Raw genomic sequence first — 14,916 nt, forward strand, 5'->3', positions numbered from 1 at the left:
GACTAGATTCAATTCAAAATTGAATTGGACTTTTTTTTATGCAATAAAAAAACAAAACAAATTTTAACCACACCAACTACGTTTAAGTTGTCAGTCCTAAGTCTGAATAAGGTGGGAAGGAAGTTTGTGTTTGGCAAGGCTGAGCATTAACGAATTAAAAGTTAAAATTATAAGCAATTTAGATAAACATTATTATGTGTCTGAAATTTTTTATTTTGAAAATAAGAAAATTTTAACTTAAAATTAAGTTAAGTTACTTTTCTTTGCCCAGCCTTGGTGTTTGGTATAATTTTTTTTCGTGTGGGAACTTACGTACAAGTGTAATTTTTTTCATGTGGGATCTTACGTATGGATATCCAGGGGTAATTTTACTCTAGTTAGATCCATTTTGGAGTATGGTTCTAGTTATTAGATCGATCACTTTAATTCAGAATTCGTGTCACTTAATCGAGTTAAAAACCGATTCCTGTAATGCCTTTAAATTAAATGCCCCTCTGAAACCCAAATAACTACATGGCTCAATTCATTTGTACAACACAATTTATCCATAACGTGATCAACCGCGACATTAACTCTCCGTATTTATTAAATCATTTCCAGTTTAAAGCATATTATTATTATCACAGATTTTTCCCACTTTTTACATTTTATCTCATACAACTAACTTAAAAAAAAATCCCACTTATCAGAGCCATGTCCTTATGTAATAATTATCATGCTGACTTTGATTTCTTTTCAGATCAATTAAATATGATATATATGTGTCACTTAAAGTTCTAATACACTATATTTTATTTTTTAATTATTATTTTTAAATTGTCTGTTATTACATCAACTAATATCGCTAATTAGGTATCTTTGTCGAGGTTTTATTTTTCATCTACCTAATACATTACTTTACTATAGGGTTATTATAAAGGGGTTAGCGTTTGTTTTATTAAATTTAATAAATATATTATTATATAATTATACATATTTAAGCCAATCTGCAGTCAAAACCAATTATCCCGTGTTAAAAAAATCACCAGCCTGACAATGTGTTGTGTCAAGAACTCAAGAATATATTATATAATATATGTATTATAATATGAATACACATATTATAGGAAATTAATCAAAGATGTTCACAATGGCACAACTTTTCATAATACCTTGAACCCCTATAGGCTATAATTATACTTGCGATGACGCGAAGTTACTTTGATTTAAGAGTCATATGGTGGAAGCGGAGGAAAAAGCAACAACGACTGACGACCACGTTTTCCTGGCTTAAGCCAGATTCCCACTATACCATTTTGTGTTGAGTTCTATATATTGAACAAAATATTGGTAACACATCACCCAAAGGTTGAACTATCTATATTAACCATAAAAACTTTACGAGGTGTTGTTTCGTTTTCCGTACACTTATAGGATGTATAGGTAACAAAATGTTGGGGACACGTTATATACTATATAGTTGAATATATTTGGTAGTCGGAACTATACTCGGTATGGTGAAACCCAGCTCGACTTTTAATGGGAAGTATCGTGGTTATCGATGTTGAGCTTGCCCTAAGTTTATGTAAGTACAAAATAAATTAAAAGTGAATTGTCTGAATCTCTCTTAGTCTTATTGAAAATATATTAAGTAATATAATATGGATAATTGGAAAATCTAGGATTTCTTTACGTTTATCAGGCGTTCTGGAAAATTACTGGAACTAACGAACATGTGATTCTTGGGTTTCATAAGTTTTGCCTACTTTTAACCGTGTATAAGCACTTGTCACGGTCTGAAGAAGACGACCAGAGTGATACTGAAATCACACAAATATAAAATCATTTTTTTTTTTAGTTTGTGATTATCTTTAAATAAAACTCATATAATATGTACATATAACTTTATATTTTACATCGCTTACTAGATCTATGCCATTGTACCTATAAGATGCTCATGCCATGTTCTATAATTTCTTAATTTAATAAAATTTCCCCTAACGGCCTAAAATATTATACACTATCGATAGACTATGCCAAAAATATTTTTTAGATATCTAAACAAGTTTCCTGCATAGTATCTAAAGTTTAGATTCTAAACAATTTTTGACTCAAGATTTTTGCTAAAACGATTTATTTTATTTCATTTACCCGATCGTTTTATAACTGGTACAGAAATCTCAAATCACCTTCAAATTCTGTATTCGTTCCAATACTGATTAGTTCAATTATTTTCATACCAAACTTGCATTTTAGGAAGATGAACGATCATTACATCTGTATCTTAACCACGTCGAGACTGACCCCACAAGACTACATTGTATACCTTAAATAAATATATGCACTAACGTAAAACTTTATATTATACATTCACCTTCAGTAGATAAATATCTATAACTGAGAATTGTATACTTGTATCTATACGCTCTCGGAACTATTGTTGGTATTTGAGTTTCACGCATCTCGAATACCTATGTATAATATTATTTTGACGACTTATACAAGCGGTATTGATATTGAAATAATAATAGTTTAAATTTAGGAAACACTATAGTACCTATATTATATTATAAAAATATTCTTACCGGATTTTGCAAAGTGGATAACTGTTTCACCACACCGGAACCTAGTTGCTGCAGAATGCCAGTACTAGAATTATTTGAACATGTACTCTGCCTCCTTGACCGGATGCTGTTCATACTGGAGCTGAGCAAGTATGGCACGCTGCTACTCGTGTTTGGCATGCTATCACCCTTAAAAATCGTAAAAGATCATTCGTTTGAGTATGTACCCGATGTTCTGACACACATACACACAGACACACACTTAAGTAAGTTTTGCCGAGCGTTGTTCTGTTAAGATAATATTAATATAAAATAAATAAAAAGTACTTAAACTGCAATCTACTTTCACTATAAAAATTAAAGTATATAAGATAGTAGGTAACACTAAGATAATACATTTTTAAAATTTCTATTGGAAAGATTGTCGAATATTTATGTCAATCTTAAAATGTATGATATTCCCTTCATTAAATTTAATACCCAAGACATTTCAAACAAAAATCTATGAAAAAATAATATAATATATCGTACCTATTAAATTATAGGTAATGATAAAAATATAATAATTTAAAATTCACAACCCAGTATAATTATTTAAATTCTAATTGTACCTACACAATATTTAAAAAACAAATAAAAAACTTTTAATCATATTTGAATTTTAGTAGTTCTAAAAAATGTATACCTGCCTAGTATGAAAATTGTGATTTATAACCGATGTACGATACAACATAACCTACATTGGTACCGAAAAGATTTATAGGATGCATAGTGATTTACCTTTTGCACGCGTAGGTGCACGTGATTTGATTATAGTGAAAGGTAGTTTATTTTAAACTGTCTAAAAGCTGCGATTGTGAGTTTATTGTTTATTGTATACCTATGTTAATATATTATTTTATTGATCAATGACACAACACGAACTAAATAATTTTTACTTGTATAAAAATATGAATAATAGTTCAACACACAAACTTTAAAATATTTTATCCAGTTCCTAAAAAGTAGCAGCAATAATGATGATATTGTAGATGTTTTGATAACTGTTTATTATTGCCTCTACCACCAAGTGACATTATATGTCAACAGTCTTTAACATAAAGTCTAAAATGTCGATATTCATGATCGATTTATCTTACATGTAAATCAGTCTAGTATATTATGAACTATTTATGGAAAAACGGTAATCATTTTCGTAAAATTGTGGGGGGGGGGGGGTAGGTCAAACCGTTTCATCACAAGGACAAACAAATACAATAAAAAAACTCAGCTTTGAAATGGATAGAATGAAAAATTTACACAATACTATATTATATACACGAACCCAAAGTCTGACTCTTAACAAACTATGGTCCATAGTTTGTATGGTCTGTGATCGAACTTATTGTCTTATTGTGTCGGGTGAAGCACTCCGATAACATAATATGTTTATAATTTAATCCTCTCCCATAAGAAAATTGTATGTACACCACTTCTACTTATAACATTTAAAATAATTGTACCTCACATTAAATGTTGATCTTGTTAGTATGTTTGTCGGCGTGTTGGTCTATTGCATATTATGCCATTTAAAGTGCGTACCTATCTTAGAAACGTTAAACTAGCTTATTTTAAAATAATATTGATAAAAAAAGTAATATAATTCATTATTCCTCGCAATTTTTAATACTGGAATTCAATTTTTACTACAAAAGATATGTTTGTTAAAACAAATAAAATGTGTAATACCTACATTCATGTATTATGAAATATTTATTATTAATTATGCTTATACTATTAACTGTAAACAGTTCATTGTTATTATATATCAATTGTATTTATAAACATTTTAATGGAACCTATATAAAAAAATATCATAGTACAACAAATTGTGTGATTCATGTTACTGTGCAGTGGCAATAATAAACAAGTACCGATGATTTTATTATATTTTAGTTGAATGAATATTTGGTAGATTCCTAACGAGATATAAATAGGTACATACATAAAAACATAATTTGACAAAATATAATATTTTAAACATTTTTGGATTAATCAAATATTATTCGGTTCAAGTGTTACGAAAAAAATAAAAAAATAATATATATTACATATATTAATTATATTTCAATAAAATATGTGACAGGAAATATAAGCTCTAGATATATATTTTGTGAAATGTTAATAATTTATTTATAAAATCAAAATTTAAGTACATAAATATTAATATTTAAACTATCCAAGTTTGACGAGCGATCGTGAGAAAATATTAAAACGATAATATTATTACCGTGTTACTAAAAATAATTATTATAGTTATAATATTTATATTATTGTAATTGAAATAGACCTTATTTTAATATTGTCTCATTAGTATAATAAATATCTATATTTACTTAGTTTTTTAGTTAAAATTATTTAAAATACTTGGTATTACATTATTATTTCTATTTGATAACTACCTTACACACAAATTTACTTTATAATTGAATTTCTATAATTTTATAGTTTTAATTTTAACTACTCATAAAATGGGTGATTCGGGGGTTTTAAACTCTGCTCTAGGGGTTGGTAAGTTTTGGCCTGAACTTCCAAGTCAATTTTTAGTAAACATAAATTCTACTCGAAATGAACAGGTGATAAAGAGTTAATATTAATAATAACTATAATAATGACTTGAGTGATTATTGATCGATCAATATTATTTTGTTAAAATAATATTAAAAATATTATTATGTTAAAATTGTTTAGCTCGTTAACTGTATCTCTCAATAATAATATAGTCAACAACAATGATTATTTAAATTCTTTCAGTATTTCAACACTCCAATTTTTCAGCATTTATTTTTTCCCACTTTTATGAGCGTCTGAAATTTATATTTTTACAACATTTGATATTCACTTGATTTCTCATGTAACAATTTTCTTATTTTATTGTAATTAAAAAACGAATGACTGTAGATACTTGAAAATTTCACTGAATGTTTATATTAGCATTTTCTATACACCATAAAATTTTGAAAATATTTTGACTCTTTTTGAGCGGTTTACGGACATTGTGAGTTTTCAATTTTTTAGTTTTTTTTTTTGATAAATATCAATAAAAAAATTTTTGTTGGGTAAAAAAGCGTGAAAATTGAATATAAGGCTCCTAATATATCGTTCTAATAGCAGTTGAAAAATATTAAAAATACATAGGCAAAATTTTTTTTTATAAGTATTTAAAGTTCAAATTTTGACAACATTTATCAAATTTATAATTTATTAATTATTTTGTAGTTAAAAATGTATAAAATGTTTAACTTTTATGACTAAGGATTGAAAATTTAAAACAAAGCTCCACGTAAATAGGTTATATATAAATTACTTTATTCACAATAATATCATCAAATATACTTGGTTATATCATAGGCTGACTGACCGTTTTCGCTCAGAATCGTTTTTCTTATACAATGATATTATATCATTGAATTCAAATTTAACACCATCCATTACAGTGACCCACTTGTAACCTACTGTACAGCAGAGCGACATCCACTTATCCACCTTTTTATTATTACTATTATTATTATTACTCTACATTTTATCCTCAAGAAGTCCTGATGTTTTTCGCTATTTAAAAAAAAAATAAATAATTTGTAATAGAAATCGAACAAAAAATCTATGGTACCGCGGACTACCTATGACTGCCCCACGGACCACAGGTTGGGAAATACTCCTCTAGCGAGACTCTTCGATATTTATATACATAGATTGTCGAATTTTACTTCATAACAACAATTCATATCTACAAAATAAAAAGGTCAGGGTTGCAGGTAGCTTGAAATCCAATGGTCACCGTGTCATATATATTCAATTTACACGTTTACTTTAATTATTCATAAAAACTAATTATTTATTCACTTTATTGGACTAAATTTATGCCTATGACACTCACAAAGAGTGTAGCTTTCTATTGGTGAAAGAATTTTTGAAATCGGTTCAGAAATTCCAGAGATTACCCAACTAACAACTCTTCTTTATATAAGTATGGATATAGATTAGTAAGACGGTAGCCGTAAGTTGAATTAATATTTTAAAACTATAACAAAATAACCATAAAATCGTAATTTTTCTTTGTTTAATATGTAATTTCCTCCAAATTTGAACATGAAATAACTATAAAAAAAAACTGTGTTTTTATATTTTTGTGATTTTTTGGTTACAGAAGAACCTATTTACGTGGAACCTTGTTATAAGTTTTCAATCCTTAGCTATAAAATTTGAACATTTTATAAATATAAATTTAAAATTTAAAATTCTAACTTCAAAATCATTTTTAAATTTTAAATTTGATAAATGTTGTCAAAAATCGAACTATAAATGCTTATAAAAAAAATCGTATATATGTATTTTTAATATTTTTCAACTGCAATATATCAGGATCCTTATATTAAATGTTGACGCTTTTTGGCCCAACAAATACAATTTTATTTATATTTATAGAAAAAAAAAAACTAAAAAATTGAAATTTGAAATTATTTGAAGACAGCTACAGGCTCAAAGCAAGTCAAAATATTTAGAAAATTGTATTATGTATAGAAATTGATAAAATAAACATATATGATTCAAATCTCAAGTGCCTACGGTTAATCGTTTTTGAATTACAACAAAATAAGAAAATTGTTATTTAGTTAATAGGTTTATGACGGTCACGACTGTCGGCTACAATATCCATTATCCATAGATGATATACATATTTATATTCTTTAATATCTATGATAATTCCATACCAAGGTGTATTGATACACCCATAGATTTATACAACATTGTTGTATAATGTATTATAATATTATGTTGTTGTATATATCTATGGATACACCACCTTGTTCCATACTATTGTTCTGTGATAATACTATCTTTAACCGTGTTCTGTGCCTTGTTCCATGCCACGATTATAAAGACCTTAGTTCTGTATAATCGTGTTCTGTGGTTCTATGCTAAAGACAGAGATAGATAACAACCGTATTATTCTTATCTCAGTGTTTTATTTACATCATTATCTAATATCTTGTATTCTTCCTAAGGCTTTCCTAACTTGTTTAGATAAAACACAAATCACAACTACAGTACAACACTATTCATTCAAGCTGTACAGTTTGTTCTTGTAAATTACCTTTATTTTAATGCAAATTGAGTAACTACCCTTATTTTTTATTAAATATTTGATTCAACTAAGTTACGGTTACCAAATAATTGCTGATTGCTATGGACCTAATTCAAGCTGTAAAATTATATATAATTAAGATGACTGAAGACTGTGGTCCTGGAATGAAAGTACTACTTATGGACAAAACCACTGTAAGCATATTGTATAAATTATAAAAAGGTGGGCAAGTGGGTGTCGCTCTGCTGTACAGTTTTAGGTTATAAGTGGGTCACTGTAATGGATGGTGTTAAATTTGAATTCAATGGTATATCATTGTATAAGAAAAACGATTCTGAGCAAAGACAGTCAGTCAGCCGTCAGCCTTTGATATTAATAAGTATATTTGATAGTACTGTTGTGAATAAAGTAATTGATAATATATTATAATTTATAAGTTATAACCTATTTACGTGAATCTTGTTATAAATTTTCAATCCTTAGCTATAAAATTTGAATATTTTATACATTTTAACTTAAGATGCTTATAAAAAAAAATGTTGTCTATGTATTTTTGATATTTTTCAACTGATATATAACAATATATCAGGAGCCTTGTATTAAATTTCCATGCTTTGCTAACTAGTCAAAATATTTTCAAACATTTTATGGTATATAGAAATTGAGAATATAAACATTCAGTGAATTTTTCAGGTAGGTATCTACAGTTATTCGTTTTTTAATTACCATAAATTGCTACATGGGAAATCGACTGAATATCCAATGTTGTAAAAATATGAACTTCAAACACTCATTAACAATTTATTTGACTGTCTTATGTACATTTTTTTTATGAAGGTAAACAGAGGAAAGGCAGACTTACGAGAAATCTTGTATTACATTTTAAAATCTTAGATTTAAAAAGAAAAATTTTTATAAATTTCTAACTCAAAATAATTTGCACAGTGTCATGATTTTTATGTATTATGTCAAGATTTGAACTTAAAATGCTTATAAAAAAAAAATTGTGAGAAGAGTTACACCAAAAACCAAGATCAATTTTGTCAAAAACTTATTTTGCGTAAAAATTCCCGTTTTTCCCAGCGCTTTTGAAAACTACTGGGAACTTTAAATTTTGACCACCCGAAATACCAACTAGATTCACTTTCCCATCAGAAAAGATACTGAAGTTGAAAATCGAAACATTATTTTGATTACTTATCGTTTACATATACATAATAAAATAAAAAATATACATTATTGTAAATAGTATTATCAATACATTCATTGCTCCGCTCAGAATTTATAAAGAAATCAATGTTTTATTAAATTATTAAAAACAATAAGTTATTATGTTTTGAAATACAAATATATTAGTATGAACTAACAATAAATTATTATTTATTAATATTTATAATTATATTTTATATTTATTACCAAATTTACCATTTATTTTGAACTTTATATTAAGAAGACATCACACCCTCTGTATAGTCTCCATCTTACAACACAAGCAGGTGCGATGTCCTCTTAAAATTTAATTATAATTATTGAAATAACATTTTTTCATAAACCTTTGTAATTTTTGATAGACAAGTATTGTTAGCGCAGTTTTTAGTCAGTCAGAAATTCTTCAGAGAGAAGTTTATTTATTTGAACAACTAACATCAACTAGTAGTTCAGACAGCATGTATCATATGAAATGTATTACGTTCTTACGGCCAACTAGAGAAAATATATCTTTGTTATGTAAAGAGTTACGTAATCCTAGATACGGTTATTACTATATATGTAAGTATTGAATTTAAAAAATGTATTATAATTTATAATTTACCAAAGTAAATATGTTTACCAGTTTAAAATTTTTAATGTATATGAATAATTAAACTGTATTTGCAAAATGGTATTTAGTTTTTTTTTTTTTTTTTAGTAATTTAAAATAATTATATATTAATTTGCTGAGAAAGTATAATTTTTTTTCAGATTTCAGTAATATAATTTCAAAAACTGACATCAAGACAATTGCTGAAAGTGATATCCAAGAAGTTGTACGGGAAGTGCAAGAATATTATGCCGATTACTTAGCAATAGCCCCTCATCTTTTTTCGCTCAACATTCCATCTTGTGGACAATGTAATCAATAATCATAACATTCACTACTCATAAGACTTATTTAAATCATACCTGTTCTTAATTTTGTTATTATTTTTAATTCTACTTATTTTCTAATTAGGTTTGTCCTGGGATCCACTTCAGCTTACACGATCTACTCAAGGAATTATTTCTGTTTTATTATCATTGAAAAAAAATCCATTGATACGGTTCCAAGCTTCTTCGAAAATGAGTAAACAACTTGCTGAAAAAGTCAAAGTAAATTTTTTAAGAAAACCTACTTTTCTACTAAGTGTATTTATTACTAAGGCAATATTAATTTTTTTTTAGATAAATAGTTTTCCCGTTACCCTCTTTTAAATTAATAATTATTGCTTTAAATCTGCAAACAGAAATCGTTGGTTGGACTTGGTTTGTAAATGGTAATCTTTTGGAGTACTTGTAGATTTTTTCATCAAAAAAAAAAATTTACTACATTACTATTGTAATGTTATTGTATAATATTATTTTCTTTTATATATCATAAAACCTAAAAATCTCAGTGTTTCTTCCAGACCTATAAAGAATAAAAATATATTAATAAGTCTATGGTTTCTCCTAATTGGTTTTTTTTTTTAAATTTTTATACAAAGATAATTATTTAAAAAAAAATCCTATTTTAATTTTAAATAACTGTATTGTTTGCTTATTGTATCAAAATAGACTTAAAAATATATTATTTTAAGGTAATATTTTCAAAAGAAGAAAATCTTTTCAATTTGAAGCAAGGTGACATACAACCACAATTACTAATTCTGGATAGAAGGGAGGATCCAGTTACCCCACTATTGATGCCGGTAAATTTAATTAATTATAAATTAATAAACAATGTATTTTTCTGATATTACCACTACACACCGCATCATTCTTATTATAATATATTACTCAATTAAACAGTTATAACTACATATTACAAATATTATTCTATACTCTATAGTACTATTAGAATCAATACAATTGTTACTAATATTGGACAAAAGTTAATGAGATTGGTAGCGGTGATTTAATAAGGGGTCGCGTTTAGGCAATTCAATGTCTTATACTCGTTACGCAGTATGGTTCTGTACGAAGTAAATGATCATTAGTGTGTGTGTAGATATGTTCGGAATCCATCATGTGCCACTCTTGCACGCACACGCACATGTCAATAAATCGAGAAAAACAAAATATATTCTTCTTTGCATCACCTATAAAAACTACCAAAAGCAGTAGTAAATTAAACATACTTCCTGAAGTTTGATTGTAATTTCAAAAAAAAGGATTGAATTTGTAAGCTCCTAGACTATGCTTTGTAGAAACCACTTTTTTGATATAAAACCCGAAAGCCCAAAATAAATACAAATGTAATGCAATTATTTCATGAGATTTTTTAAAAAAATATCCAAATTTTATGGTCTTTTAAAATTGAAAATTGAAAATCAACTTCCTAGAAAGCCTAGTTATTTTGCCAAAAAATTCAAACATATAATAAAAATTAAAATCGGACATTCGGAAGTATGTGTAATTTACCATCGCTTATTGGTCTAAAACGTACGAAAAATACGTGTGATGCGATCTCCTTAAGTGTATGTTTTATAAAATATTTATATATGTTTGGTAGTCGCAATAACAGGAGTGTACAAAAAACTAATAATAATTATTAAACTGTATGCCAACTGTTAAATAATCATGAAACTGTTGCCAGTGGTCTTACCAAGCTATGGTTCATGAGTTGCTTACTATAAATAATAATCAAGTGGATTTAAGTCATATTGAAGATATAAAACCAGATCTTCAAAAAGTATTATTGTGTGCTGAACAAGATGATTTATACAAACAAGTAAATGTTAACACTTTAATAAAAAAAATATACTTAAAATTGTTTTATTAAAATCTTACAAATATTTTTAGAATATATATAAAAATTTTGGTGAGATTGGTGAAATAATGAAATCTTTAATTGATGATTTTAAGTCAAAAGCAAAAAATCACCAAAAACTTGATACCATATCAGATATGAAAGCTTTTGTTGAGAACTATCCGCAATTCAAAGTACTCAAAAATAATTAGTAAATTTAAAATAATATATTTATCTAAATTAGCTTTAAATTATAACACGTTTCTTCCAGAAAATGTCTGGTACCGTTGCTAAACATGTAATAATTATGGAACAACTATCGAATTATGTTACAAAAAAAAATCTCTTGGAAGTATCCGAATTGCAGCAACAAATTGCTTGTGATATTCAAACTTCTCAACATACTCAGGTTAGTGGTTATTCATGTTGTACTTTTAGTTTTACCTAATATGAATAAATAAACAAAGTTTATACAATTTATGAATATTTAAATAATGAATAAGTACACTTGTGCATGAACAATAACTAAACATGTTTTAGTGGGCCATGATTGGTCCATTAAATTAATACATTTTTCATTTAACCCGACATTATAATTATTATTTAATGAGTTGATAAGATACTTTAATATACTTTACGGTTTAACCTTAATAATGATTATATTAAATTGATTTTAAAATTTCCACTAAAATCATGTAATTTATCAATTTCATACCTAATATTATTGTTTTAGTATAATTTATATATATATATTTTTTTTTATTGATCATGAAATCCGGCAACTATAGCCATTAGCTGTTTTTTTTGTTTGTAGGGAAGGAACTGTAGGTTAGTAAACACGTGTGTTTTGGTTTGGCAGATTTTTTAGTGGGCTCCCGTAGCTTGTAGGTATCTGTCATGCCCGGGTGGCGGCACTTCTCTCCGGACACCGTGACTTGCTCGAAGAAAAATGCTGTCCACGACCGGATTGGAACCGGCGCCGGTGTGCGTCACAACCGACGCCTTAATCCGCTCGGCCACTCCGTCCCCCTAATATATTTTTATTAATTCATATAATCCGTTTATCGTTTTGTCTGCATTATTATTATTATTTATCCAATCTAATTGTAGTTTTCTTAGTTCATTATTTACATCGTTTATATATTCACAATTAATTAATCAGTATCTAAATAAACATTAATTTTTTGTTATAGAAAATTAGAGAGCTTATTGAAAAAAATATACCGGACGAGGAGGCAAGTAAACTTGTAATGCTATACGCGTTAAAATCATTCAGCAAGGATAGTAATAGGGAATTAACTAGTTTAATACAAATATTAAAATCAAAAAAAGTTGCCGAACATTGGATAGAGGTATTTTTATATTGGTAATATTTAATTGATTTTTCTTCATGAGTATTTTATTAATTTCAGCTTGTACATGATGTTATGAAATTCCAAAGTAAAATAATTTTAGATAATGAAAATACATTAAAAAATGCGAAACAAATAACAAAACGATTCTATAAGGTAAAAATATTTCTTTACTAGTTATTACTATTTATTTATGTAAACAAACATACAGTTTAATTCTTATTTAAGAATAATCTATTTGAATTAGGTTTCTTAACTATGAAAAAATCAAAATAATATTTATTAATAAATATATTTGTCTTATGAATAAGGAGGAAATCATATTTTTAATTGATTTTAGGACTTGAAGGGTGTTGACAATATATTTACTCAACATGTTCCACTTTTGAAGGAATTAGTTGAAGATTTGATAAAATCAAGATTAAAAGAAGAACAATACCCATTCTTAAGTGATATAAATCAACCAACAAAAAAGTATGTTTTTAATTTTTCATTGAAATTGTTTTAACTATTTAGTATAATTATTAATTAGATAGTTGTTGTAACTTAGGTTGACAAGAATTATCTTTTAACACATTATAATATTATCACTATTCAACAAAAAAATTTCTTTTGTTCAGTTATGTAATTGTTATATTTTTATTTGGTAGGGTGCAAGATATAATTGTTTTTGTAATTGGAGGTGTTACATATGAAGAATCAATGGCAATATACAATCTGAACACAGCTAACCCACAGGTTCGGATAATATTGGGTGGTAGTACGGTACACAATTCCTCCAGTTTTTTAAATGAAGTAAAATTGGCTACATTTGGAGTGATTAAGAGCAGAGGTGGATCTCGAAAGTTATAAATTATTTTATGAGTAACAAGACATACTATATATATTTATATTTTTTTTTGATTGATACTTTTATTTATTTATTAATAAAATTACCTGATGTTTTTATGTTTTATTCATATTTATTATTTATTATTATGTGCAATGTATTTTAATTTGTGTTAACTTATTTTTTATATGATTATTATTTATTTATTACACAATATTAGAATTTTTGTAGTTGCTACTTGCTATATCCTATAAATTACTAATAAAATAATAAATTACAACCAATAAGATTATTTTTAGTTTTATTCGTTATTAACAGCTCATAAACCAAACAATTTTGGATTCTCGATAGAAACAAATAACCCTCAAAAATTGTTTAATAATTTTTATATTTTTTAGTTAATATTTGCATGTTAGATAAATGCGAGTTGTGCAAATTAATCATTTCATATATACTCTCATGGTTATTGCTTACAATTGTTTGTTAGCACTTGATGGTCGTTATCCAAAAACTGTTGTTTTTAAGAAGGGTTTGGATTTAAAGGCAATATAATCAATAAAAAAAGGATTTAATTTATATAAAAATGAAATTACAAAAAAAAATTTACTAAAAAATTAAAGTTGGTATATTTAACTAGTTAGTATAAAAAAAAATTCACTACCTTGTACTTAGATAAACTATCTTCAGTAAAACGTTCGGGCTCAAAATATTTTTGTATATAGAAAATGATCTTTCTACGTCCACGGAAATTATCAGGGCGGACTGACGAACAACTTTGAATCTAGTATCTACACATTATGAACATATTTTAATCTATAGATAAATAGTATGAATACTTTTATAAACGTTAAGAAGAGGTTGCAACCGCATGTGTCTCTCCGTCTTACAAATGTACAAGATAGCGAAAATTGTTTTGTGCGGGAAAGAACCAAGAACTTTAGTCATAACTAAAAAACTCTGCCAGTGCAATATCGTTTTTATTTTTCCGTTATAAGAACTTGAAAAAAATTAATTAAAGTTAAAAACACAAATAATAATGGATTTGAAACAATAAGAACTTATTACTTGTAAGTGATATCAAAAAAAATAAATATGTTATT

At 26.6% G+C, this 14,916-nt stretch overlaps 1 protein-coding gene across 1 annotated transcript; it reads left to right on the forward strand.

Annotated features, from left to right (window-relative positions):
* Positions 1-7,538: 7,538 nt before the first annotated feature.
* Positions 7,539-14,718, forward strand: LOC132939481 (vacuolar protein sorting-associated protein 45). Its single transcript, XM_061006669.1, has 12 exons — positions 7,539-7,862; positions 9,240-9,438; positions 9,631-9,780; positions 9,881-10,017; positions 10,485-10,595; positions 11,483-11,617; positions 11,689-11,829; positions 11,907-12,044; positions 12,829-12,987; positions 13,048-13,143; positions 13,328-13,461; positions 13,638-14,718. Exons 1-12 carry the CDS (start codon positions 7,770-7,772, stop codon positions 13,837-13,839), a joined length of 1,695 nt encoding a protein of 564 aa, XP_060862652.1. The 5' UTR covers positions 7,539-7,769; the 3' UTR covers positions 13,840-14,718.
* The last annotated feature ends 198 nt before the right edge of the window (positions 14,719-14,916 follow it).

This window comes from Metopolophium dirhodum, chromosome 2, assembly GCF_019925205.1.
Source record: "Metopolophium dirhodum isolate CAU chromosome 2, ASM1992520v1, whole genome shotgun sequence".
Classification (NCBI taxonomy): domain Eukaryota; kingdom Metazoa; phylum Arthropoda; class Insecta; order Hemiptera; family Aphididae; genus Metopolophium; species Metopolophium dirhodum.

Bases quoted from the DNA above. Each gene is read 5' to 3' on its own strand.
- LOC132939481 (XM_061006669.1), top strand. From the start codon at position 7,770: ATGGACCTAATTCAAGCTGTAAAATTATATATAATTAAGATGACTGAA. The intron at 11,830-11,906 runs GTACTCAAAAAT...CGTTTCTTCCAG, and splicing joins AGAACTATCCGCAATTCAAA to AAAATGTCTGGTACCGTTGC. The intron at 12,988-13,047 runs GTATTTTTATAT...TATTAATTTCAG, and splicing joins TTGCCGAACATTGGATAGAG to CTTGTACATGATGTTATGAA.